Source organism: Betta splendens, chromosome 19, assembly GCF_900634795.4.
Source record: "Betta splendens chromosome 19, fBetSpl5.4, whole genome shotgun sequence".
Classification (NCBI taxonomy): Eukaryota; Metazoa; Chordata; class Actinopteri; order Anabantiformes; family Osphronemidae; genus Betta; species Betta splendens.
The window spans coordinates 13170267-13193475 of record NC_040898.2 but is presented as its reverse complement, the minus strand read 5'-3'; the positions used below and the strand labels follow the sequence as shown (position 1 = coordinate 13193475).

At 50.3% G+C, this 23209-nt stretch overlaps 3 protein-coding genes across 4 annotated transcripts; 1 reads left to right on the top strand and 2 right to left on the bottom strand.

Annotated features, from left to right (window-relative positions):
• Positions 1–574: 574 nt before the first annotated feature.
• si:ch73-127m5.1 (neurotrypsin) lies at positions 575–22434 on the top strand. The gene is made up of 14 exons (XM_029133928.3): positions 575–938; positions 3106–3148; positions 16460–16702; positions 16783–16921; positions 17018–17196; positions 17328–17475; positions 18284–18462; positions 18610–18751; positions 18833–19053; positions 19279–19420; positions 19507–19773; positions 20074–20196; positions 20279–20547; positions 20640–22434. The coding sequence occupies exons 1-14, from the start codon at positions 840–842 to the stop codon at positions 21143–21145; spliced, it is 2700 nt and encodes an 899-aa protein (XP_028989761.1). The 5' UTR covers positions 575–839; the 3' UTR covers positions 21146–22434.
• LOC114845661 (E3 ubiquitin-protein ligase TRIM39-like) lies at positions 3925–7242 on the bottom strand. 2 transcript variants are annotated; one of them, XM_029133951.3, is made up of 2 exons: positions 7102–7242; positions 3925–6101 (listed from the first exon to the last, which is right to left on the bottom strand). In XM_029133951.3, exon 2 carries the CDS (start codon positions 6027–6029, stop codon positions 4320–4322), a length of 1710 nt encoding a protein of 569 aa, XP_028989784.1. In that variant the 5' UTR covers positions 6030–6101; positions 7102–7242; the 3' UTR covers positions 3925–4319. The 2 variants fall into 2 exon arrangements, with proteins under 2 accessions (XP_028989784.1, XP_028989783.1); XM_029133950.3 differs by having other exon boundaries at positions 7005–7230.
• Positions 11071–16172, bottom strand: LOC114845660 (E3 ubiquitin-protein ligase TRIM39-like). Its single transcript, XM_029133949.2, has 2 exons — positions 16050–16172; positions 11071–13097 (listed from the first exon to the last, which is right to left on the bottom strand). Exons 1-2 carry the CDS (start codon positions 16119–16121, stop codon positions 11334–11336), a joined length of 1836 nt encoding a protein of 611 aa, XP_028989782.1. The 5' UTR covers positions 16122–16172; the 3' UTR covers positions 11071–11333.
• Positions 22435–23209: the final 775 nt, after the last annotated feature.

Genomic DNA, 23209 nt, shown 5'->3' with positions numbered 1-23209 from the left:
GATGCACCACATACGAGCCGAGCCCAGTTTCTGAACTTTGACGGTCCGCTTTCATTTCGTCTGATGCAACAACACAAAAAAGCTGAGCTGCCCACTTTTCTCCATCACTTGTGTCCAACTGCTGAGTGAACACGTGTCCTGGTCCAGTAGCGGGCTCTGGCTTTGTCTTGTGCTGATGCTGGATCAGCCTCAGAGGAAGCAGCAACGCGTTGAGCCTCGCCGGCCGCCGCTGTAACCAAAATGTGTGTATATTTAACTTCTGGTCGCCCTCAGTCCAAATCGCTCGGCTGCCTTTTATTTCCCAAGCTCTGGATGGAGTGTGTTTTATCAGGTTTACAAGCAACAATAGGAAATAACGATTTGAGGAACGGAGCATCTAGTAGAAGCAAAAAATAAATCTTTATTGATATAATCACATAATATCATCTAGGATCATCTTACTTTCAGTAAGAAATACTACAAGAAAACGGTTTGGTTCAATAAATTCAAATTCAACGCTTCACTTGGCAGATGGAGGGAAAAGGTGTGTGAGAGAGAGGGGGGGAGGAGGGAGGGGTGGAAGGAGGAGACACAGATGCTTGTGGAAGCAGGATTTTGCAGAGCTAAACACTATTCCTCAGGATCGGATCGGGGGTGTGTGCGTGTGTGTGCGCGCGTGTGTGCGTGCGTGCGTGCGTTTCCCATCCCGTGAAGCGTTTCCAGTGCCGCACCCTGTCTCCTGCGCGTAAAAAGCCTCCCACACAGTCGACATCGCATCACAGCGCGTCTCCTCCGGCAGCCGGACCTCTCTCGGACGGGTTGGACTCAGACATGGGAGTGGAGCGGCGGCTGTTCTGCCTATGACACGGACGCAGCGGGCGGGAAGGATGGCTCTAGTCAGCCGGGAAATGTTGTGCGTGATCGGCACCGCCTGCCTGTGGCTGCCGCTGCTGGCGGAGGTACGTACAGTAGCTGTGGGCTGCGAGGAGCGTCATTTTTCTCTGTGGCCTATTTTTTATGCTTTCATTTTTTTGTCCCGTGACAGTCACGCTTAAATGACTTCTGCTGCATTTCACAGAAAAAAATCTAATTAGGTCAATAAATAATACAATTAATGGGTAATTAGATTATTGACCTCACAGCAGAACGGGGGGAAATGTGGCTCTTTAACGGATGATCTTTGCTTTCCTGCTCCACAACAACTCCACCCTTGATGTGTTAAGGATGCGTTTGGAACAAAGCGGGGGCAGGTCGGAGCGTCTCCGCGCGCGCTCATGCCTCTAATCTGTCTTTAACCAATTAACACCATCCGAGCAAACTGTGCGTGTTAGCGGTCGCCAAGCTGTCGCGCGCGCGCCCGCCCGCACGGTCTCCATCAGAAGCCCTCCATCCACCATCCTGCCCCTCCTCCTCCCCTCCGTGGGGTATCATGACAGGCGCCCATCGGCGGCTCCTCTGCCCCGCAGCGTGGCGGGATTGGACCCCGCACGCGCGGTTGGAGCGTGTCACTGCGATTCACTCAGCTCTGACGCGTCGCGAGGGAAACGAGCGGAGCAGGTGCTGTCAGGTGAGGGTCAGAGCCCCCACGGTGTCAGCTGGAGTCACGCTCAGAGTCCTTCTGTACCATTCAGGCTGCGGTCACATCCAGGAGGCGAAGCAATTAATTCATGAATCAATCGGCGCGTGTTTTATAGCTGGGACTGTGCTGTGTTCATTTGCAGTGTGAGCTGTACAGTCTGAAGTCATTATGGAGTGCAGGATTTAATTAGATCCACTAACAGTGGAAGCAGACGCATGCAACACAACACGCTCAGATGAGATTCTCTTCCCATTTTCGACTTCATTAGACAAATCTTTTCATCAGTGAAGCAGTTCTTCCTCTTGTCGGCAACAATAGAACAAAACGTCAAAGGTGCGACGAACCTGCTTTACTGTACATTACATGCACGTCCTCTGAGCTCGGCATGACTTGACATTACAGCAGCAAGGCATCGCCGGGGCCTGAGTTTGTGGGTCAGCGCTCTGCTCAATGTGAATGTGTGATGAAACAGTCGCAGTCCAGTAGCATCGCATACTGTATGTCTGCTAATTAAGTTTGGTTTTGGGTAAATATTAAAATATTGAAAGATGTCCACAGATGAATTACTGAACATGGTAAATATCAAGACATGCTTGAATCCACATCAGCGCTGCACCTCAGCACAGATCCAGGACCATTTCCAACTGGATCCTTATCTTTTAAGAGAATCGCCACAATCAGCGGATTCATTTCAAACTACACGGAGCAACTTCCTGGAGAAGCTAAACTTTAAGGAACTCTGACATGTCAATTAGCTCTTGACCAAAGCAAGAATGAAACAAGGATTACGCAATAAGTCCGTTAAAGAGGAAAGGAGTCTGCAGGAGGTTGTGATGACTCAAAGTGGTGGATCAACCCAGGGATCAGGAGCCGATGAGCAGGAGGGTGGGGATGAGTCCAAGGAGTGGGAGCGACAAGCTGTGAAACGAGTTAGTAAACGAGAGTCATGATAATCCAATAATGACTTCATTCTCACATAGAGGTGATGGTTACAGCGTCTGGTCATTATTAGTGGGGAAGAATAGGACGGAATAGTTCAAATGCTCCCCTTGAATCCAGTGTTAATGGCTTCAGGAGCTGGTCTCAAACAGCAGCTGTCAGTCTGCGTGCGCCGGTATTTGTTCGCACGGCGCCGCGGTGGACGCAGCTGCGAGGCCGTCGTGAGTGATTAGCGTCGTAATGGAGCCGCGCGACGGATACGGCGGAGGACATCAGCGGCCGTGTTCGCTGCCACGGGTCGCCTGTTCCCGCTCTAATGACATTAGGCTCGGCGTCGGCGGGAGGATGAGTCTGGGCTCAGGAGACGTGTGCTGGGGGGGGCAGGAGGGGGGGGGGGGGGGGGGGGGCAGGTCTCACCTGTGCCAAGGTGAAGCCGCCCTCACCCTCAGCCGCGTTGAGGAGCTGTGACCTGGTTCCTGAACGCCTCCTCAGGCGTCACGTCTGCCTCCAGAAGCCTCATTAATGGTGCAGTCTGTGTTGGAAGCATTGTGTAACACTAACAAAATCGACCGAGCTCACGATAACCCGATGTTTCTCCTCGTGTGCAGGTGGTGGCTGACGACAGCTACTTAAACGAGGTGCAGAACTCAGGTAGGAGGCTCCGGCGTTCCATCCATCCACCCCCCATCCCTCCCTCCCCTCCAGTTTAACCCACATTGTGAGTCAGACGCTCATAAAGTGCCTGGGCCCTTCACCCACACCCAGTGGTACCTCTCATCCTGCCTGTGACTTTCATTTGGCTCCTTTCTCCTCCATCCTCGCCTCCAGGGGGTGATGGTGGGGGGGTGGGGCACAGAACTCCTCCCTCTTAGGCGCCTTTCCAGGGCAGTAATATCGGCTGTGCACACAGTGACGGCTCAAAACCGGCTCTACCTGCATTTATTACCCTGTGGAAACCACCTCAGGACTCATTCAATTTTATGAGTGTCTGCAAAACAATTTCATATTCATAACAAGAAGAACACAAATGTGTCTGTGTGCTGCAACGTCTAATATCCCACGCATTGTTTCAAATATTGTGCGTCTATTACAATGTGCCGCTGCTGCCACACACCAACCCCCCCGTACAGCGAGCCTCCGAGTGTGAACCGTGTCAAATACTCATTGTGGCTGGGAAATGGATTATGGGAGCGGGGAGGCTGAGCGTTCCCATGGCGATGGGGAGAGTACTGTTGTCGTGGCAATGAGGAGGGTGTTAGCGCTGGTGTGTGTGTGTGTGTGTGTGTGTGTGTGTGTGTGTGTGTGTGTGTGTGTGTGTGAGAGAACATACCGTAGCGGCTGTTGAAATGAATTGAGCTTTGATGAGCAGCATCGGAAGAATATGAAGAGAGAATAAAAAAAGTCAAAACATAACAGACACATTTAAGATGTTTGTTCACGTTTGTGATGGTTTTATTATTATGTAATCCTTTTTTATTTCATTAAAATTTTAATCAAGCTGAAATTCAAAGGTATATTTTATTACGGAGCAGATATGGGTTAAACACTACTGTAGGTGTAAAAATAACACTGATAGACAGACAGAATCAAAACAAATGGTTTGTTATTTAAACAATAACGCATGGTTTAGAGTAGTGTGTCTTTATAAAGGCTCAGATGTTCACATGTTTTTATCCTATTGTTTATATTTAACTACTGACACAAAAATAAAACAAAGAATTGTTAATATTTTCAAGGATTAAATATTAAAGGTGTTCATGTACAGTATTCAGTCAGAAGGTGCACAGTTTAAATAGTCTCTGTGTTTGTAGCAGGTTATGAGCTAGTAGAATGTTGCAGTAGCTGCATCAGTTCCGACCGGAACAATGACCATCGGGTCCAGGTTGGAGCCGTACTCGTTGTCACACGGGTTGAAGTACGGATGCAGAGGTTCCGTGAACAGACACTCGGTGATGGAGTAAATGAGCGTTCCCGCCTGAACGTCGCAGAACGACACCCGACCTCCGTCGTAGTCCACGAACACGCCCACTCGCTCCACCTTCCCCCAGCGCACCGGCACACCCGGACAGCTGAACGTCTCGAACCGGTCCTCCAGGAACCACAGGGCCCAGAGTCCAGACTGCGGGGTGCGGGCGAAGCCGCCGCTCCTCTGCACCGAGGCCTTGGCCACGCCCAGGCACCACTCGCTCTTCCTCCCGACGAACACCTCGAAGTAAAACCTGCAGGACACGAAGCCCTGCTCCCCCAGGACGGCGAGGTGCTCCGTGAACGTGCTGGGGCTCAGGTCCAGGCTCTGGTACCGCCACAGAGCCGGGTTCCCGCTGAACCTCACCTCCTTCCTGTCGTCGGACAGAACGAGCAGCGGGTGCGCCGTGAGGGCGTCCAGCACCACGCTGACCTCGTGCTGCCGCATGGTCGCCAGCGACGCCCCGTCGCACGCGTCCTCGCCGCCGGCCTCGCTCGCCAGCGCGCGGAGGTCGCTCAGCGCCGCCTTCAACTGGGCCACGGAGCTGCTCAGACGCGTGCGGAGGTGATGCAGCCGGACGAGCCCGTGGAAGCTGAAGGAGGTCGGGTCGGCGGTCCGGGGCAGGACGCAGGCGTCGGGGACCTCCTGGAGGAAGCGGAGCTGGTCCCCTCCCGCCTCCAGCTCCCTCAGCCTCCCCCGCGCCGCCTCCAGCTGGGCCACGTCCCGCTCCAAGCAGCCGATGAAGCCCTCCGCTTCTTCTTCCGCCGCCTTCTGCCTCTCCTCCATCACCTGCACCAGCTCCGCCTGGCTCCTCTGGATCTCAGACGCCAGCGCCGCCAGCTCCTCCGTGCTCCGTGCGATGGCGGCGCCGGTGTCCCTCTGGCTCTGCTGCACCGACGCCCTCGTCGCCTGCACCTTCTCCTGCCTCTCGCGGATCATCTCCCGCGCCCTGGCGTCCGCGACCTCCAGCTCGTCCCTCATCTCTCTGAACGCCTGCTGCACGGGAACGACGTGGTGACTCAAGTTGCGTAACCTGCTGCAGACGTCGCACAGCAAAACGTTGTCCCTTCGACAAAACAACCTGAGGAGGCGGTTGTGCTCCTTGCACATCCGGGCCTCCAGATCTTCCAGAGGGTCGACCAGCGTGTGCCTCCTCAGTCCTGCAGCCCGGTGGTGCGGCTCCAGGTGCAGGTCGCAGTAGGAGGTCACACACTCCAGACATGACCGCACGGCCCCCCGCTGAGCGTCGGTGCAAACGTCGCAGAGCACCGCGGCGCCAGAGTTCGCCGGCGGCCGCTCCGAGCTCCACGCCCGCGCGTCCGTCACCTGAAGCAGCAGGAACTGCGACGCGAGCTCCGAGATGAAGGTGTTGACCTTGAGGTGCGGCCTCGTCTGGAACGTCTCCTTGCAGAGCGGGCACTGGCAGAGCGGCGCGTCGTCCCAGTAACGCGTGATGCAGGCCAGGCAGAAGTTGTGTCCGCACGGAGTGGAAACGGGCCGAGTGAACGTGTCCAGACAGATGGAACAGAGGAACTGCTCCTCCGACATGCTGATGCTGGAGGCCATGTCTGAATGGGTGGAGTCCTCACTTATCTTCAACTTAAGATCTTCCCATTTCCTTTGAGTTTGCGTTGGCGCCTTTAAGAAAGAGACAGAAACGCTTGATTACATCCACGGTCGACCTCTTTCCGGTCCAACGGTACCAACTGAACAGGAACCCGATGAAGCACTGGCAGAGCTTTAATCAAAACCGCATCAGCCTGTTATAATGAAAGTGAAAATGACGTCACTTCTAGTTTCTACCAAATGGAAAGTCAGGAGGAGGATAATCACAGGGACAGAAGAATGTGGAGCCTGCAGCAGCTGAGGACGCGGTCCCACCTGGGTTTCAGGTTCCAGAGAGAAGGTTTCTGATGAGCCACAGTTGCTCATTTGTTTTTAATGTATAACCTGTGAACAAGCAGACGCTTGTTTCTAAGTATCATTCATCAATAGAGATAAACTTGCAAACCAGCTTCTACTGGAGCTGGACTGTGTCTAATAGAGTGGCCCGTATCAGCGAACACCTGGATACAGTGGCAGCTTTCAGGAAGCAGATGTAGCAGTAGAGACGGTTACTTCTTCTACCTAATGCTGTGAATCATTTAAAAGGGAAGTGTGTACTTGTCAATAAAAACGGACTGGTTCTATTTTACACCTTATGTGAAACAGGATGAGATTCTGAGGAAGCTGCGGTTCTGACCACTACTCTTAATTTTTTCGGGTGAAACGGGGCTAAACTGTTGGTCCTTCATAGCAAACCGCCATTTTTATGGTTTTGTTGAGTTAAAGTTTGACACAAAGCCTCTGAATTGTTATTTAAGTTCCCCTTAACTCTGCCCTTAAAGGAACAATCCGCAGCTCTTTAAACGCTCTCTAAGGGCAACGGTTGAACATTGAGCCACGTGATGTTCTACTAAACGCCTCTTGTGTCTTATTTTTATATTATCATAGTATTTTACATTATCCTACTGTAAACAACGCGTGTGTGTCTGTACTTACCAGCAACGCACTGGATGAAACTACAGCTCCCACACAACGCTAACGCCGGTTTATCTGCGCTTTTAGCAGTTTGGAAATTCAAAAAACTGCTACTTACACGCGTCGGTCTTCCAAAGAGTACCAAGAACAGAGTGGGCGGATTCGTAGAACTCCGACTTTCACTTTTCCCGTGTCACGTGACCGCGTTAAAGACGCAGACCCACCGAGCCGCACGCGCAGCTGCCGCAGCCGGACGACCGGCGCCCGGTCGGTTTCCCGACGCTCCGCTCATCCTCCCCCTCCTCCCCCTTCACCTGCTCGGTTCGGTTCGGTTAGTGTGTGTGTTAGTTAGTGTGTGTGTTAGTTAGTGTTACTTTTACGTCAATTGATGAAGAAAACAATATAGGAAGTCAAACCTTTTCTGTTCCTTAGTCTTTAAATTACTAAACAAATCCAGATAAAGTATGTAAACTATGTTATAGGTCATATACAAATTGCCCCGGTTCAGCCTGGATCAGCTGTGGCAGTGTTTGGAAATGATCCATGAGCGCTGGACGTGATGGTGACTCTGCTCCTCAGTACTTCACAATTACAATATAATCAATGAAAAATCATCCATTATTTCCTTATGTCTACGTCTAATTTACTCACAACCCCTTTGTCTCTTCAGAAGTTAAAGGCTGATGTGTCAAAGATGTGTGGAGGATTTCTTTTAAACCCGGTTTAGTTTCTGAACTCCACCTTCCCCGTGATGCTTCCTCTCACCTTCTTTGTTGTCTAATTTTGTCCAGACGGACAGTGTTCCCTAGACGCAGCATCTTCTGTCCAGCCAGCCAGTCATCATCTTCTCAACCCACAATGTACAGGCACGATCCAAACCTTGCTTCACCTTGATTAAAAATACAGCTCATTGCCAGTTTTAATTTATGTACTTCCCAGATGCCTTTTTGGTGCTTTCCACTTGGCCCTTTGGTTCTACAAACATTTAGCTTGAACACACAAAATATCTCTAAGACCTGCACTTGACTCTTGCCCTGGAACATGCAACTATATTTTACCATGATCACAAGTTTTCCATGTACTTTAAAACAAGTAAATCATTACATTGTATACAATTTATTATACCATTAGAAATTATTTGAATGTATAGCAATCAACACAAATGGTAAAGTAAACAAAGTAAAACAAATCCTTAACATTAGCAATCATTTAAATTTAAAGAATCAACAGAGTAGGCCATGATTATCTCCTGCTTCTTTGATTTTCTCGTTCTCATTTCCACTCCCTTGTCCTTTCGCTTCCTCATTGACCCACTATCTCCCCCTCTTGCCTTCCAGCCGGTTCTACTTGACTTCCTCCACCTCTAGAGTTGACCCGTTTGAGGATGTGTACTTTTGATGACACATCTAATCAGACCACTGTCTTTCCTCTGATGCAATAACTAGTCAGCATCACTTTACACTTTTAGACCTATTTTTTCAGAATTTCTCTTGAAGCATAAACTGTAACATGTTCAGATATCTCAAGAGCACAGTGTTCCAGTGTGCTTCTGTCGGGTCAGCAAAAATGCTGTGACAGTTTACTGACCACAAAACTCAGATCTGGTCGGTGCAAGTCGACAAGTAGAATAAACTTCCCATTGCCTCTCCTGTACATTTTTGGGTCTTCCATTTTCTTTGCATTTTCTGTGTAGACTAGACTGTAAGCTCCAGGCTTCCAGTCTTGCCTGTTAAATCTGTTCAGTAGTTTTGTCACATTTTTCTTGTGACATCTTTACATTTCCTTCTGTCTGTATGAAATCTATTCCTTGGAAATGTTCTATTTTTTCCAGGTCTTTCATTTTGAACACTTCAGTGAGTGTTTTCTTTACATCTGTCAGTAAATTTTTTAACTGTTTGTCATCTACCTATATTAGTATGATCACTTTCCCATCATGGTTCTCTCTTGTGTACACACAGTTGTCAGCTGCAGTTAGAGTAAAGCTGTTCTCAACTTTCCTCTGTTTCATCATATTTCTGGTTTTGAATCATAGGCTTTACATTCTCATACACAGTGTTTGACTCAGAGGTTTGTGCTTCCCTCTCTTTGGTTGTTTTAGCTGCAAACCTTACCAATCTATGCATCAGAATGTTTTCTGTGTCCTGGTAGTACACTAGGTAAGCTGGGCTATTTTTATCATAGTCCATGAAAATACCTTTATCACATGTGGAGTCTAATTTTCCACTCTTTTGCCTTTAAGCAAAATTTTGAATCTTGGATAAATTAGATTTCTTGCCTGTGAACAACTCATAGGATGTTTTCTTTGTAAGCCTATTGTAGCACCTGTTTCTCACATAAGCATAGTTTGCATAGCATGGTTCCAGTTCTTCTGGTAATCTACTGGCATTTACTCATCGTACAGAGGGTTATCCACCCCCCCCCCTGCGATACCAATCTGGTGACATGGGTAAGGTGAAGATGTTCCATGCCTTATCATATGGATACATTTAACTTCTCCATGAGGTGCTAACTTTGCAGTAGCCTTTTTTGCATCACTTTTGGATTTAAAAAAATACACTATTATCGTTCCTGAATAATTATAAGTGAAGGATAGACTCTATCTGTATCCATCTATACTTGGACTAGCTCTAAAGGTTTCTTTGCCTTTACAGTATATCTGGTTCCCTGTTCCTTGACTGACTGAATTTTCCTTTAGTGCACACTTCACATAGCTTTGTGTTTCCTCTTATCCCCATTTCTCTCACTACACCTTGTAGTATTTGTACATCATCGTAGTTGCAATGACTCAGATGACCTATTTCGTGCTAGGATTGTATATCATGACATGCATTACATTGGTAAACATTATCTTCTAGAGTTGGTAAGTAATACATGTCAAACCTGCTGCCATCTTTGGCAGTCATGTGATTGTCTTTCCATTTAAAGGTGATAGTTGCTCCTCCATTTGCTGCCTTTGCCACTGAGAAGATATCTTGTGGGTAGGAGGGTATGTGCTGTGTTGTCTTCCAGCATCACCCAGAAGGTTCCATTGGCTAACTACAGAATGAGACACGCCTGGAATAAACTGTCGAAGCTGGTGAACTTTCTGATGTCATTGACGATATGGGATGTTACTCACATCCATCATGATGCCTTTTGACTTTCCTGTACCCACTGGTCTTTCTTTTTTCCTGTGCTTGGCTTTGAAGAGCCAGTCTTGATCTGTGCCTTGGTCTTTTTCTACTTTTCTGAACCATTTCTTTTTCCCTTTTTCTTGCAAATGGCTTCTGTGTGCGTGTTGGTTCTGCAGTGATTGCACCACACCTTTCTGGAACACTTTTTTGCCTTGTGTCCTTTTATTCCACACTTGTAAAAGGTCACATTTATGTCATCATCTTTCCTGACTTGGTGTTAACTTTACCATGTAGTGTCTTCACTACATAGCCTCGCAGTCTTCTTAAAGTCTGCAAAAGCTACATTGTTCTTATTTTGTCAACAGGTAGCAGCTTGAAGGATTCTGGCAATCAACTTCTGCAGGATCATGGCTCTGATTATTGCATCCCTCAATGACTCGCCATCAGTCGTCTGCTATTCTTAGTTTGATCAGAGAGGTGTATATGTTTATTATCCATGGTTTGCTTTTTCCACAATAACGTTCTATTAATATCTTCAGAGCTCCTCTACTATAATCACTGGCTTCATGTCTTAGCAACGTTAGACTTCTGTCATCTATTAGCTTCATTAGCTCACCCTAGCACTCTGCAATTATCGTGCGCCAAAAAATTTAGAGTAAGCACTAGTAGGCACATTCAGTATTATGTCTTTTAGCTTTAGCACGTGCAAGTAGCCTAAGAATCATGTTTCACAAAGTTCATATTTTAGGGTCATTACTCTAGTTGTCCTACTTGCCATTTTTAGCTTCTCTGTTCTGCTAACATAGCTTCTTTATCACACGTAATACACCGCACCAAAAGTGTCCAAAAACAGAGTCTTAAAATATTCACTTATCCTCAACCCTGGGCCCATAACCTGTCGAGTGCAGCAACACCTGCATGGTCTGTGTGAAACAATAGTTGAAGATCTTCGAAAAAAAAACTCTTAGGCCATGTACTTATTCATTTCTTTAAGATAAAAAGAATCTACTCATCTGCTCTGTCAGCTCTGTCCATCCGACACACGTTACAAGTTACATACATTACAGGTGCATTTAGGAAGAACCAAAAAAGACGTACCATACTGTACCTTTTAACGTACCGTAATGTCTCCAGCAGAAACACACAGAACATTTTCAACACTTCCCTTTAATAGTGAGCAAGAGTGCACAGATATATCCCAACAAAGTCACACTAAAATTTGGCTGCATTTTAGCTGTTAACGCATTTGACCGACAGGAACAATGACCATGGGGTCCAGGTTGGAGCCGTACTCATTGTCACCTGTGTTGAAGTACGGATGCAAAGCTTCTGTAAAGTGACACTCTGTAAAGGAGTAAATAAGTGTCTCAGTCTGAACATTAAAGAACGAGACCTGACCTCGATTGTAATCCACAAAAACTCCCACTCGTTCCACCTTCCCCCAGCACACCGGCACATCTTGATAGCTAAGCGTCTCAAACCTGTCCTTCTTGAACCACAGAGACCAGACTCCGTTGTGGGGTGTTTGGACCATGGGTCCTCTCCTCTGCACCGAGGCCTTGGCCACGCCCAGGCACCACTCGGTCTTTCTCCCGACGAACACCTCAAAGTAAAACCTGCAGGACATGAAGCCCTGCTCTCCCAGGACGGCAAGGTTCTCCGTGAACGTGTTGGGGCTTCGGTACAGGTTCTGGAACCGCCACAGAACCAGGCTCATGCTGAACCTCACCTCCTTCCTGTCATCAGACAAAATGAGCTGCGGGTGAGCTGTGGAAGCGTCCAGCACCACGTTGACCTTGTGCTGCTGCATGTACTCCAGCGTAGTGTCAGATGCGTCCTCGCTGCCGGAGAACTCACTCATTTGTGCGTTGATGTTATTCAGCACCGCCTGCAACTGAGACACGGAGCTGCTCAAACACGTGCGGATTTGATGCAGCCAGACGTGCCTGTCAAAGCTGAAGGAGGTCGGGTCAGCGGTCCGGGGCAGGACGCAGGCGTCGGGGACCTCCTGGAGGAAGCGGAGCTGGTCCCCTCCCGCCTCCAGCTCCCTCAGCCTCCCCCGCGCCGCCTCCAGCTGGGCCACGTCCCGCTCCAAGCAGCCGATGAAGCCCTCCGCTTCTTCTTCCGCCGCCTTCTGCCTCTCCTCCATCACCTGCACCAGCTCCGCCTGGCTCCTCTGGATCTCAGACGCCAGCGCCGCCAGCTCCTCCGTGCTCCGTGCGATGGCGGCGCCGGTGTCCCTCTGGCTCTGCTGCACCGACGCCCTCGTCGCCTGCACCTTCTCCTGCCTCTCGCGGATCATCTCCCGCGCCCTGGCGTCCGCGACCTCCAGCTCGTCTCTCATCTCTCTGAACGCCTGCTGCACGGGAACGACGTGGTGACTCAAGTTGCGTAACCTGCTGCAGACGTCGCACAGCAAAACGTTGTCCCTTCGACAAAACAACCTGAGGAGGCGGTTGTGCTCCTTGCACATCCGGGCCTCCAGATCTTCCAGAGGGTCGACCAGCGTGTGCCCCCTCAGTCCTGCAGCCCGGTGGTGCGGCTCCAGGTGCAGGTCGCAGTAGGAGGTCACACACTCCAGACATGACCGCACGGCCCCCCGCTGGGCGTCGGTGCAAACGTCGCAGAGCACCGCGGCGCCAGAGTTCGCCGGCGGCCGCTCCGAGCTCCACGCCCGCGCGTCCGTCACCTGAAGCAGCAGGAACTGCGACGCGAGCTCCGAGATGAAGGTGTTGACCTTGAGGTGCGGCCTCGTCTGGAACGTCTCCTTGCAGAGCGGGCACTGGCAGAGCGGCGCGTCGTCCCAGTAACGCGTGATGCAGGCCAGGCAGAAGTTGTGTCCGCACGGAGTGGAAACGGGCCGAGTGAACGTGTCCAGACAGATGGAACAGAGGAACTGCTCCTCCGACATGCTGATGCTGGAGGCCATGTCTGAATGGGTGGAGTCCTCACTTATCTTCAACTTAAGATCTTCCCATTTCCTTTGAGTTTGCGTTGGCGCCTTTAAGAAAGAGACAGAAACGCTTGATTACATCCGCGGTCGACCTCTTTCCGGTCCAACGGTACCAACTGAACAGGAACCCGATGAAGAACAGGCAGAGCTCTAATCAAATCAGCCTGTTATAATGTAAGTGAAAATATCTTCAGTTTTACTTTCTATTAAATGGAAAGTCAGGAGGAGGATAATCACAGGGACAGAAGAATGTGGAGCCTGCAGCAGCTGAGGACGCGGTCCCACCTGGGTTTCAGGTTCCAGAGAGAAGGTTTCTGATGAGCCACAGTTGCTTGTTTCTAAGTAACATTCATCAATAAAGATAAACTTGCAAACCAGATTCTACAGACCTGGAGCTGGACTGTGTCTAATAAAGTGGCCCGTATCAGCGAACACCTGGATACAGTGGCAGCTATGAGGATCATACTTTATGGACAGCAGGAAGCTCATGTAGCAATAAAGACCCCAGCAACAGTTAGACTGAGAGAGGGCGGAGCCAGGCTGAGAGGGGGGGCGGAGCCAGTCTGCAGGCTGCGAAGCAGTAGACAACTGTTGGTCTGCACCACGTGCCAATGTGAACAACTGATTATCCCTGTGCTGAATTTCAACGCTGCCGATTTCGCTTGAATAAAGTTGCGTATGCTACTGCTGACGACAGTTTTGGGCTAAATGTGGACAGAGGAGCTGGAAACTAGCTTCAGGATATCGAGAAGAAACTGGAAAAACAGCTGGGACATAACGGTGGAATGAGCACTGAGTAAGTAACATATTCCACCTTTTATTATTTAAGGTTGTGCTGTTAAGTTTGAGTAAAGTTAAGAGCTGCTTTCGAGTCGTGTTTTGGACTTTGTTAATGTTAGCTTGCATAATAGCTCTAAGTGGCTGGCAGCAACAAATTCAATAATATTATTTCATTTTGTTTCACCGCTGTCGTTTTCTCTTGGATGAAGCTGCAGATTCTATTGCTGACGGAACATCTGTGTTACGGATCAGTAGTTTTGTGCTTCATGTAAACGGCAGCAGTCGAAGCTAAGCAGATTGTGCAGGTTTCCGCCCAATTTGGCTACTTTTTAATGGTGTTGTGCAAAAAAAAACAAAGGTATTGGGCGGGCATCAATAATTTGGGCTGTTTTTTGTTAGTCGGGCGGAATTTGACAGTATTTGAACACAGCAGACGTAAAAGATTAATGGTCATTAAATGCCACACTGTGCATAAGAACATGATTGGTTACGCTATCCACACAGCAACCTGAAAGTTTTATGGTCATTAAACGCAACAGTGTGTAAGAACTTATTAAGGTAGGTAAACGTCACCTGCCGCTGTGCGTCCATGCCCACCCAGTGCCCACCAGCAGTGGGCATTTTGCCACAAGCGATTTCCCTTATTAATAAGAACACCAAAATGCTAAACTGGAGGAAATATAGGAAAACGTACACAAAGAATTAATTTATATTTATATTTATATTTATATTTATATTTATATCCTTTTGCAGGTAATATTTGCCGGTTGCGTATCGTCACTCCGTGAAGGGACAACCGTCTTGGAAGAACCTGTGACTTTATAACAACTGTCTGCTTTGATTCTAAATAAAAAAGTTGCAAAACGACTTAGAAACAATGTCTTTATTCAAACACACTGTTAAAATTTAACCTTTGGTTAAAAAAACTTAAAACAATGTCTAAATGTTTGTCTGTGAAGTGGAGCAGTAACAAGCCCGTAGGATCAGGTTCGTTCCAATCACAGCAGGCTAGGAGATTTGTCTTATGCGAATGCATGCAATGTATTCTGTGTGTCATAGGAATTTACCATTTTCAGCCATAACACATATTACTGCTGCTTTTCCCTGTTTTCTCTGGACTAGACATTTTATCTAATAAAATGTCCAATATTTATAACACAACTTGCTTTTCAGCGGAGTATCCTTTTAAGTTTCTCTTAACTTTTCCCTTAAGGGAACAATCCATTATGGGGTGCAGAATGTAAAAGGAGCATCTATAACTAGTTTTCTCACATTTAACTAAATGACACAACACGTTTTCTCAAATTTAGTTAAATGTGGAAAAGTCTGAATGTAAATGTTAAATGTAAATGTTAAATGTTAAGTGTAAATGTTAAATGTAGATGTTAAATATTAAGTGTAAATGTTAAATGTAAATGTTAAATGATCGCCGGGGGTAGAACTGAATATTTAAGTAGACTCCACCCCCTATGATCCTAGATCAGTGACGCGGACTCAAACACGTCAAACAGTACGCATAGCTCCGCCCACATCTGACTCTGGATCGGTGCACGACAATACTGGAGCGAAGCCTGAAGTCGAAGCCATCATGGCCGCCAGCTCCGACTCCCTCCCGTTGGGGGAGATTGAACGGGCTGTAACGGCAGGTGTGCGGGCTGAGGCTCCGCTTCAAACTGCGTCGTCGTAAACACCATTAATGGAGAGTTAAGTAGGTTTGAGTAGGATATTTCTGTGGCGTCGGTGGAGAATTAGTTGGCTAACTATACTAGCTAGCCGAAGTTACGTCCACGCAAGGTTTCCAGGTCAGATGTGGGCGGGGTTTGCGCGCACTGTTTGAGGTGTTTGAGTTCGAGTCTCTGATCTGAGATTCATTATTATGAGCGCTGTTTGAGGGTCGGGGGTGGAGTCTACTTGCACATTCATGAATATTCAGTCTTACACTCGGCGATCATTTAACATTTACATTTACACTTTTGCACATTTAACTAAATATGAGACTAGTTATAGGTGATCCTTTTACATTCGGCACCTCATAATCCTCAGCTCTTTAAATGCTCTCTATGGGCAACAGTTAAACATTAACACAGATGATGTTATATTAAACGCTTGCTGTGTCGAATTATTATATTATATCATAGTTTATTATATTCTACAGCTTCCACAATGCCAGTTTATCTTCGCTTTTAGGAAAATTCAGAAATTCAAATAATTGCTACTTACACGCGTTGGTTTTCCAGAGTAACAAGAAGAGTGTGGGCGAATTCGCCGTAGTTTCGGTTTTTCCCATGTCATGAGACTGCGTTAAAGACAGACTGGTCCGACATGCTCCACCACCTGATTGGTTTCCTGATATTCGGGTTCCTCGGAGCTCCTCCCAACTCTGCTTAACAATCACTAAACAAATCCAGATAAAGTATGTAAACTAGGTTATAGGTCATATACAAATTGCCCCGGTCCGGCGTGTATCAGCTGTGGCACAGAGATGATGCATAAGTTCTGGATGTGATGATGATTCTGCTCCTTCCTCTCACTTCTCTGCTGCGTGTTGTTCACACGTTGCCTTCACGGACCCAGATCTTCCACCCGCTGCTGTCACTCAGAGCATCCTTCCTGTGTCCTCTCTCTCTCAGTGCCTCTGTCCTGCTCTGAGGGCTTCACAGAGCTGGGCTACTACAACGGCACCGTGTCCCAGACGGACTCGGGCGCCCCCTGTTTGAAGTGGACCGAGTTTCCGGACTATGTCATGCAGTACCCGGGTCGGGGCCTGGGCGACCACAGCTACTGCAGGAACCCGGACCGAGAGTCCAACCCGTGGTGTTTCTTCAGACAGAACTCGGGGGCCATCGGATGGGCGTACTGCGACTGCCACCAGGGTATGGACGGAATGACGTGAGAGATCCATGGACCTCAGAACTAAAAGGCTCAGCGTGTCGCTACCCTTCTGGTCCTTTAGGTGCCGCTCGTCTGGTCGGCAGCCCGTCCTCCAGCAGCGGCCGCGTCGAGGTGTACCTGAACGGTCAGTGGGGCGCCGTGTGCGACTCTCACTGGACAGACAGAGACGCCAGTGTGATCTGCAGGCAGCTGGGCCTAGGGTGAGCTGGATGGTGGTGGCGTGTGTGTGTGTGTGGGTGTGGGTGTGTGTTGGGGGGATTCTGACTAAAAGGCTCAAAGCGCTTCCCTCTGAGCAGCGACATCGGCACGGCGCTGCAGCAGGCCCAGTTCGGCTCCGGCTCCGGCCTCTTCCACTACGAGCGGCTGGGTTGCCGCGGTGACGAGGACACCCTGAGCAAGTGTCGGAGCAGGACGTTCGTCACCGGCGACTGTAGCCATGGCAACGAGGCGGCAGTGGTGTGCGCGGCGCCGGAAGGTCAGTGTGACTCCCAGAGTATTTCCTGAATGCACGTGAGAGGCCCACGTTTTTATACAGCGCATAAATGCCCGTGGGGGGTCTAGAACAGACAGGTGAGCCGGACCTCACGCTTCCCCCTCCGCCTGCAGGCAGCGGCCCCCCGCTGCGATTGGTCGGCGGCGAGGAGGACTTCGAAGGCCGCGTGGAGGTGTTCCACGCGGGGCGGTGGGGCACGGTGTGCGACGACCGCTGGGACGACCGGGACGCGGAGGTGGTGTGTCGACAGCTGGGCTTCGGGTGCGTACGGACCAACGCTAATAGCGTTAATAGAAGAAGAAGAAATAAACACGTGCGTAGCGAGCGTCAGACGCTCCAGCGGCTCCGTCTGAGCAGGTGTTTCCTCCTCACGCAGCTGGAGACACGCGCGACCCAGACGACGTCGCGTGTCAAACTAGACAGGAATCGTTCCACGTTCGAACGTCTGGCTGTGCGCCAGCGCAGAGGGAGGCGTCATCGCCGCGTTTGTGCTTTTAGATCATGAGTAAAAGTCCCGATGCGCTCGGATGCGTTCTGACACATGAAACGGAAATCCAGCGAAAAAGATGTGTTTTCCCACGTGTGCAGATTTTCTTTTCCGACACTCGTGTTAAACGCTTTGTTCTGTTTTCCACCACAAACAACATTACTGCTGTGACTATTAGGGCCGTTTTACTCCATGGAGAAGTTCAATGACTGCATTTACGTCTTCGGGCTCCTTTTATATTTTATAGTTTGTGCTTTTAGGAAACATTTCATTTCCAGCTGTGTTAAAACGTTAAAACGCACGCACGCATGGACACACACACACACACACACACACACACACACACACACACACACACACACACACACACACACACACACACACACACACACAAAGTGCTCCTTCAGCATCAATAAGTCATCACACAGAACCAAAGAAGTCTGTTTGTTTTTATTTTAGATATTTGCTTTATTTATAGAACAGGCTTTCTTGCTTCTTTAAAGGTTAGGCTGCATACGGTAGGTTTTAGAACTGTGAGCATGAAGCACAATGTGTTTGTGTGTTTGTGTGTGTGTGCTGCAGCGGTGTGGCGAAGGCCTGGTCGTGGGCTCACTTCGGTCAGGGTTCCGGCCCGATCCTGCTGGATGCTGTGAAGTGCACAGGAAACGAGTTCTTCCTGGACCAGTGTTCCCATGGCGACTGGGAGCAGCACAACTGTGACCACATGGAGGACGCTGGGGTCTCCTGCAGCCCTTATACAGGTACATGTGCAGTACACACACACGCACACACACACGCACACACACACACACACACGCACACGCACACACACACGCACACACGCACACACACGCACACACACACACACACACACGCACACACACACTAGTCACACATTTGTCTTCCAGATGGCGTTGTGCGTCTGGTGGGTGGAGACAGCCCCTGGGAGGGTCGGGTTGAAGTCTTCCACAACGGGGACTGGGGGACCGTGTGTGACGACCACTGGAAGCAGCAGCACGCTGAGGTGGTCTGCAGGCAGCTGGGCTACAGGTACAACACCACCACCCCATCGAACTGGTTCTAAACACCACCGCCTCACGGGAGCAGCCTTTAACCTGCGCTCGCCTCCAGGGGTCACGCCGAGGTCGTGTCCGACGGGACCTTCGGCGAGGGCGCCGGCCTCATCCTCCTGGACGACGTCCGCTGCGACGGCACCGAGACGTCGCTGCTCGACTGCCAGCGCGGCATCTGGGGCCGCACCGACTGCTCCCACAGCGAGGACGTGGGCGTCCGCTGCAGGAGCCGGCCCGGCCAGGAGACCAACGAGGTGCCGGCCATCGCACCTTCCACAGGTAGCGCCGCCAAACCCTGACTTCTTCTGCATGTATCAGGAGAAACATCATTGTTTGCAATAAATGGTGGCGTTAATGTCAGCTCCTGCCGGCTCGTGTCGACACACACGACCCATTGGAATAAGAATAGGCCGGAATAAAAGCTGCAGATAACTCACTCGTCCACCGTCAGACTTCTCGCTCGCCCTCTCTCTCTCTCTGAATGTGTGAGCCTCCTTCTGCCAGGTCCCCTGGTGCGACTGGTGGGCGGCAGCAACAGGAAGGAAGGTCGAGTGGAAGTGTATCTCCATGGCGACTGGGGGAGCATATGTGACTCGGGCTGGAACGACCTGAACGCAGCCGTGGTGTGCAGGCAACTTGGGCACAGGTGAATATATATGGGGATGAAAAAGAGTGAGTCAGATCATAAAATAAACATAAATGGATTCAATCCAACGGAGCGCTTCCTTTCAGCGGCGGAGCGCTAGCGGCAGGAGGCTTCGGTCGGGGGAAGGGGCCCGTCCACCTGGACCAGGTGAGGTGCACGGGGAAGGAGGAGTTCCTGGGCGAGTGCCCCTCTCTGGGCCAGAACGTGCAGGGCTGCAGGCGGCGCGAGGACGCGGGCGTGAGGTGCGACGCCACGCCCAGGCGTCACGCGGCGCCGCTCAGACCTCAGGAGCTGAGCTGTGGGCTGAGGAAGCTGGAGGAGGACGGGGACCAGGGGGAGGAAACCATGCTCAGGTACAGAGAACACGGAGCGACGGGTTCCGGGGAAAGTGTTTGAATTCAGCCATTTATGTTTCATGCCTTTAAATGCAGAGCACCAACAAAGAAGAAATTATTTTTGCATTTTTAAAGATGACAGGAAACACTTTAATCTATTTTAACACATCACAAGTCAGATCAAATGTCTGGAGCTTTGCAGCGTTTGTTGGTGTGTTATCGCCACCTTGTGTCAAGTGGTGGTATTACACGCAGTCAGCCTGCAGCCACTGAGGGGCTTCTTACTGAAATAACTGTGTTCTGCTCCGGACCTCTCAGAACCACGTGGCCGTGGCAGGTGTCAGTGTGGCTTCAGTCCCGGGGAGACGACGGGGGTCCGGTGTGCAGCGGCACCATGATCACCCCCTGCTGGGCCCTGACGTCCGCGTACTGTGTCAGCAGGTGAGTCTGGAAACCAGCGATGCTCCTGCAGGTGTGTGCGGTGCAGCCGGACCGCTTCATCCACCCCTCGTTCCCCCCGCAGGTTTGGCAGCGATGCGTCCAGGTACGTGGTGCGTGTGGGCGCGTCGACGCAGACTCTCACCCCTGAGCAGGTGGTGATTCACCGGAAGTTCAAGGGTCAGAGCGGAGGTCACGACCTGGCCCTGCTGAAGCTGCCCAGCACCAAGGGTCAGTGCTTGACGTTCGGCCCCAACACCAACGCAGCGTGCCTTCCTGTTGAAGACACAGCACCAGGGGGCAAGAGTCCATCGTCTTGTGTTGTCATGGTAACCGCCAGCTGGACAGGACCTGGTAGGTTTTTATTTAAACATCAGTTCAAGCTGTGTTTTTTTCTTATCATCAATTGACTAACTGGCATTTGTCTTCTCCACCATCTCTCCCAGACTCAGATCTCGCGTCCTGGGTCCCTCTGCTGTCGTCATGGCAATGCAAGAAGCGCTACGGCGACAGCTTCTCCAGCCACGGCACCCTGTGCGCCGGCAGTCCTCCGGACACCAGCCTCCTGCGTGGCGACAGTTGCCAAGGCAACGCTGGAGGCGGGCTGGTGTGCCAGGAGGAGTCGGGGCGGTGGGTCCTCGCCGGCGTGGTTGCCGGGGGTTACGGCTGCGCCGACCCCTCCTCTCCCGCCCTCTACACCCGCGTGAGCCGCTTCCGAGGCTGGATCGACGAGGTGACGGATGCACGGGCGCGTCGGGAGGAAGCGACGCACAACGACCTGGGACACGCACAGACAGAGGGTGAGGACAAGCACTCCCAGGTGCGCGGCGACTTCAAGGACCCGCACCATCAGCAGCACTACGCGAAGGAGTTCAACAAGCCGCAACAGAAACACACACACGCCCATCACTCGCACGCCGAGCAGCACGAGAACACGCCCATTCTGGCCTGACGAGGCCACGCCGTTGGCTTACCATCTGTGCCATGTGACCGGCCGAGGAGGAGGAGGAGGAGGAGGAGGAGGAAGAGGAGGGCGACAGGCGAGCAAACTGAAGTTCCTACAAACCCTCTGCGCTCATTCCAATCTGAACCCGGTGTCGTGAGTCCCAAGTGTGCGCGGTGGCTGATGGGACAAGCGTGGGCGGAGCTTGCGGCGCTGCCAGGATGAGTGTGTGTGCGATGCGGGGTGCTTTTCATGTGAGCTGCAGCCGGCGAAGGGGCCCGACCGGGAGCCTGCGAGGTTCATCAGCACGTTCAACGCGGGCTGAGCTGAAAAGCATCAGCACGGACTGAGTTTTAGCGTAGCAACATTCAAGGGCCGGGTCACACAGGGATCTATGCTAAAGCCAGCTGTTACCAACCAACCAGTGAATAAGGCTGACCTCATATCAACAATGTAGATAAACTCCAGGGCTCAGTTAGGTTTGGATGGATGTTCAGGCTGTCGTCTTATACTTTGAAAGTGCTGTTGTTTATTTAGACCCACGCCTGAGCTACGTGACCTAGGACCATGCCAGTGATTTAGTATCTGTCGCTAGACTGTGGTGGTTTAATAATAGTGGTATTATGTCCTTAAAGCCTGAATGCAGGAACTCATATGACGACAACGTTCAGGGGCTGCCAGGAAAATTAGAAAAACGAGAATCCTCCAAACAGACGCGCGGTCGGGGCCCTTTGAGCCTGTACAGGACGCTCTCTCTTTGAAGCCATCGTTTTTTGTATTCCCAGCTGTAGGTAGATGCGAGTAGGCTCATTGATGTGTAGATAGCTACTCCGCCGTTTAGCCGGTGCCGCGTTCATCCTTGACTGAGTTCGATTTCCAAACAGTGGCTCGCCGCCTGTCCCGTCGTCCCCCGAGCAGAGGCTCCATCTCACCAGCAGAGGGCGCCATTGCTCTGTTTAACGGGTTTAATGGTGGACAAGGAGGCCTCTAGTTCTTTTTATACTGTCTATAGGTGAACAGACGTGTGCTCCGTTTTTGCTGTGAACCATTGTGTTGTGAAGCATCTTGTAACCCTGACCTGTCTCCTGCCTGTTATTATTCTGTACATAACCCCTTCATTCCTGTGACTTGATGTTTATATCACGCAGATCCTGTAGGTTCTTGTAAATACTGTGTGTCTGCGGCTGGACGATGAGGGAGCAGCGCTGTAAAACCCCGCGTCACCCCATCAGCTGCAGCCCAGTGTAATGTGCCGAATCATGGTTGACTATTAAAACACGTACCTGGTGAGAAACCGACATGAGCTGTGCTGTGGTCTTTCTACAAAAAAAAATGAACAAGGTCTCACTTCAGCTAATTAATAATTTCATTAAGCTCGGGCAGAAATGAAACACGACTCCACATTCTGCACAGAACAAACTGGATGCTCGCTCACAAAACATCTGCTGCCTGTGAGTAATTGAAAGTCAATCTGCTTAGTGGCTGCTCTCAGTCACACACGAGCTGTAATCTTTCCTTTTGTTCGGATGGGCTTTCCTCTAAAACAGGATCAGACGGATTGTTTTAGTGAAAACTGCAGAAACGGTGACGTCCAACGAGCGTAATTGAGCTTCTGGGATGCGGATGGAAGTCTGGAAATCCAGTGATGAAAATGAGTAAGTTTACCTGAAACTACTTCAACAGACTACACACCTGGGATGTTTAATACAGAAATGCGTCCCCATGAATGAACGCTTGCATGGTTCCTGTATGTGTGAGTCAGTCATGAGGAGGATTAAGTGACATCAGTCTAAAACTGGATCCACAGCATAGCAGCGTGAGGGTGGCGGGGGTGCTACAACAGGGAGAGCGACACGGACTAAAAATAAACAATGACATTCAAACTGGCAAAGGTGCCGTATCATTATTTTATTCACGCCCAGCGCAGCCCCGTTGGCTGATTTTACACCCAGGTCCTGAGGAAACGCCGTGATCCTACATGACTGGGGCTCAGTCGATGCTTCGAGCGCTGAAGAACGGTTTCGGGCTGAAAGGTGAAAAACAAAGGCTGATGTATTTTCCAGGAAGCAGCGC

Excerpts from the sequence above, each read along its gene's own strand:
- si:ch73-127m5.1 (XM_029133928.3), top strand. The coding sequence starts at position 840 with ATGACACGGACGCAGCGGGCGGGAAGGATGGCTCTAGTCAGCCGGGAA. Across the intron at positions 939-3,105 it reads GGCTGCCGCTGCTGGCGGAG|GTGGTGGCTGACGACAGCTA; the intron begins GTACGTACAGTA and ends CCTCGTGTGCAG. Across the intron at positions 17,476-18,283 it reads TGTCGACAGCTGGGCTTCGG|CGGTGTGGCGAAGGCCTGGT; the intron begins GTGCGTACGGAC and ends TGTGTGCTGCAG.
- LOC114845661 (XM_029133951.3), bottom strand. The coding sequence starts at position 6,029 with ATGGCCTCCAGCATCAGCATGTCGGAGGAGCAGTTCCTCTGTTCCATC.
- LOC114845660 (XM_029133949.2), bottom strand. The coding sequence starts at position 16,121 with ATGACATGGGAAAAACCGAAACTACGGCGAATTCGCCCACACTCTTCT. Across the intron at positions 13,098-16,049 it reads ACTCTGGAAAACCAACGCGT|GCGCCAACGCAAACTCAAAG; the intron begins GTAAGTAGCAAT and ends TCTTTCTTAAAG.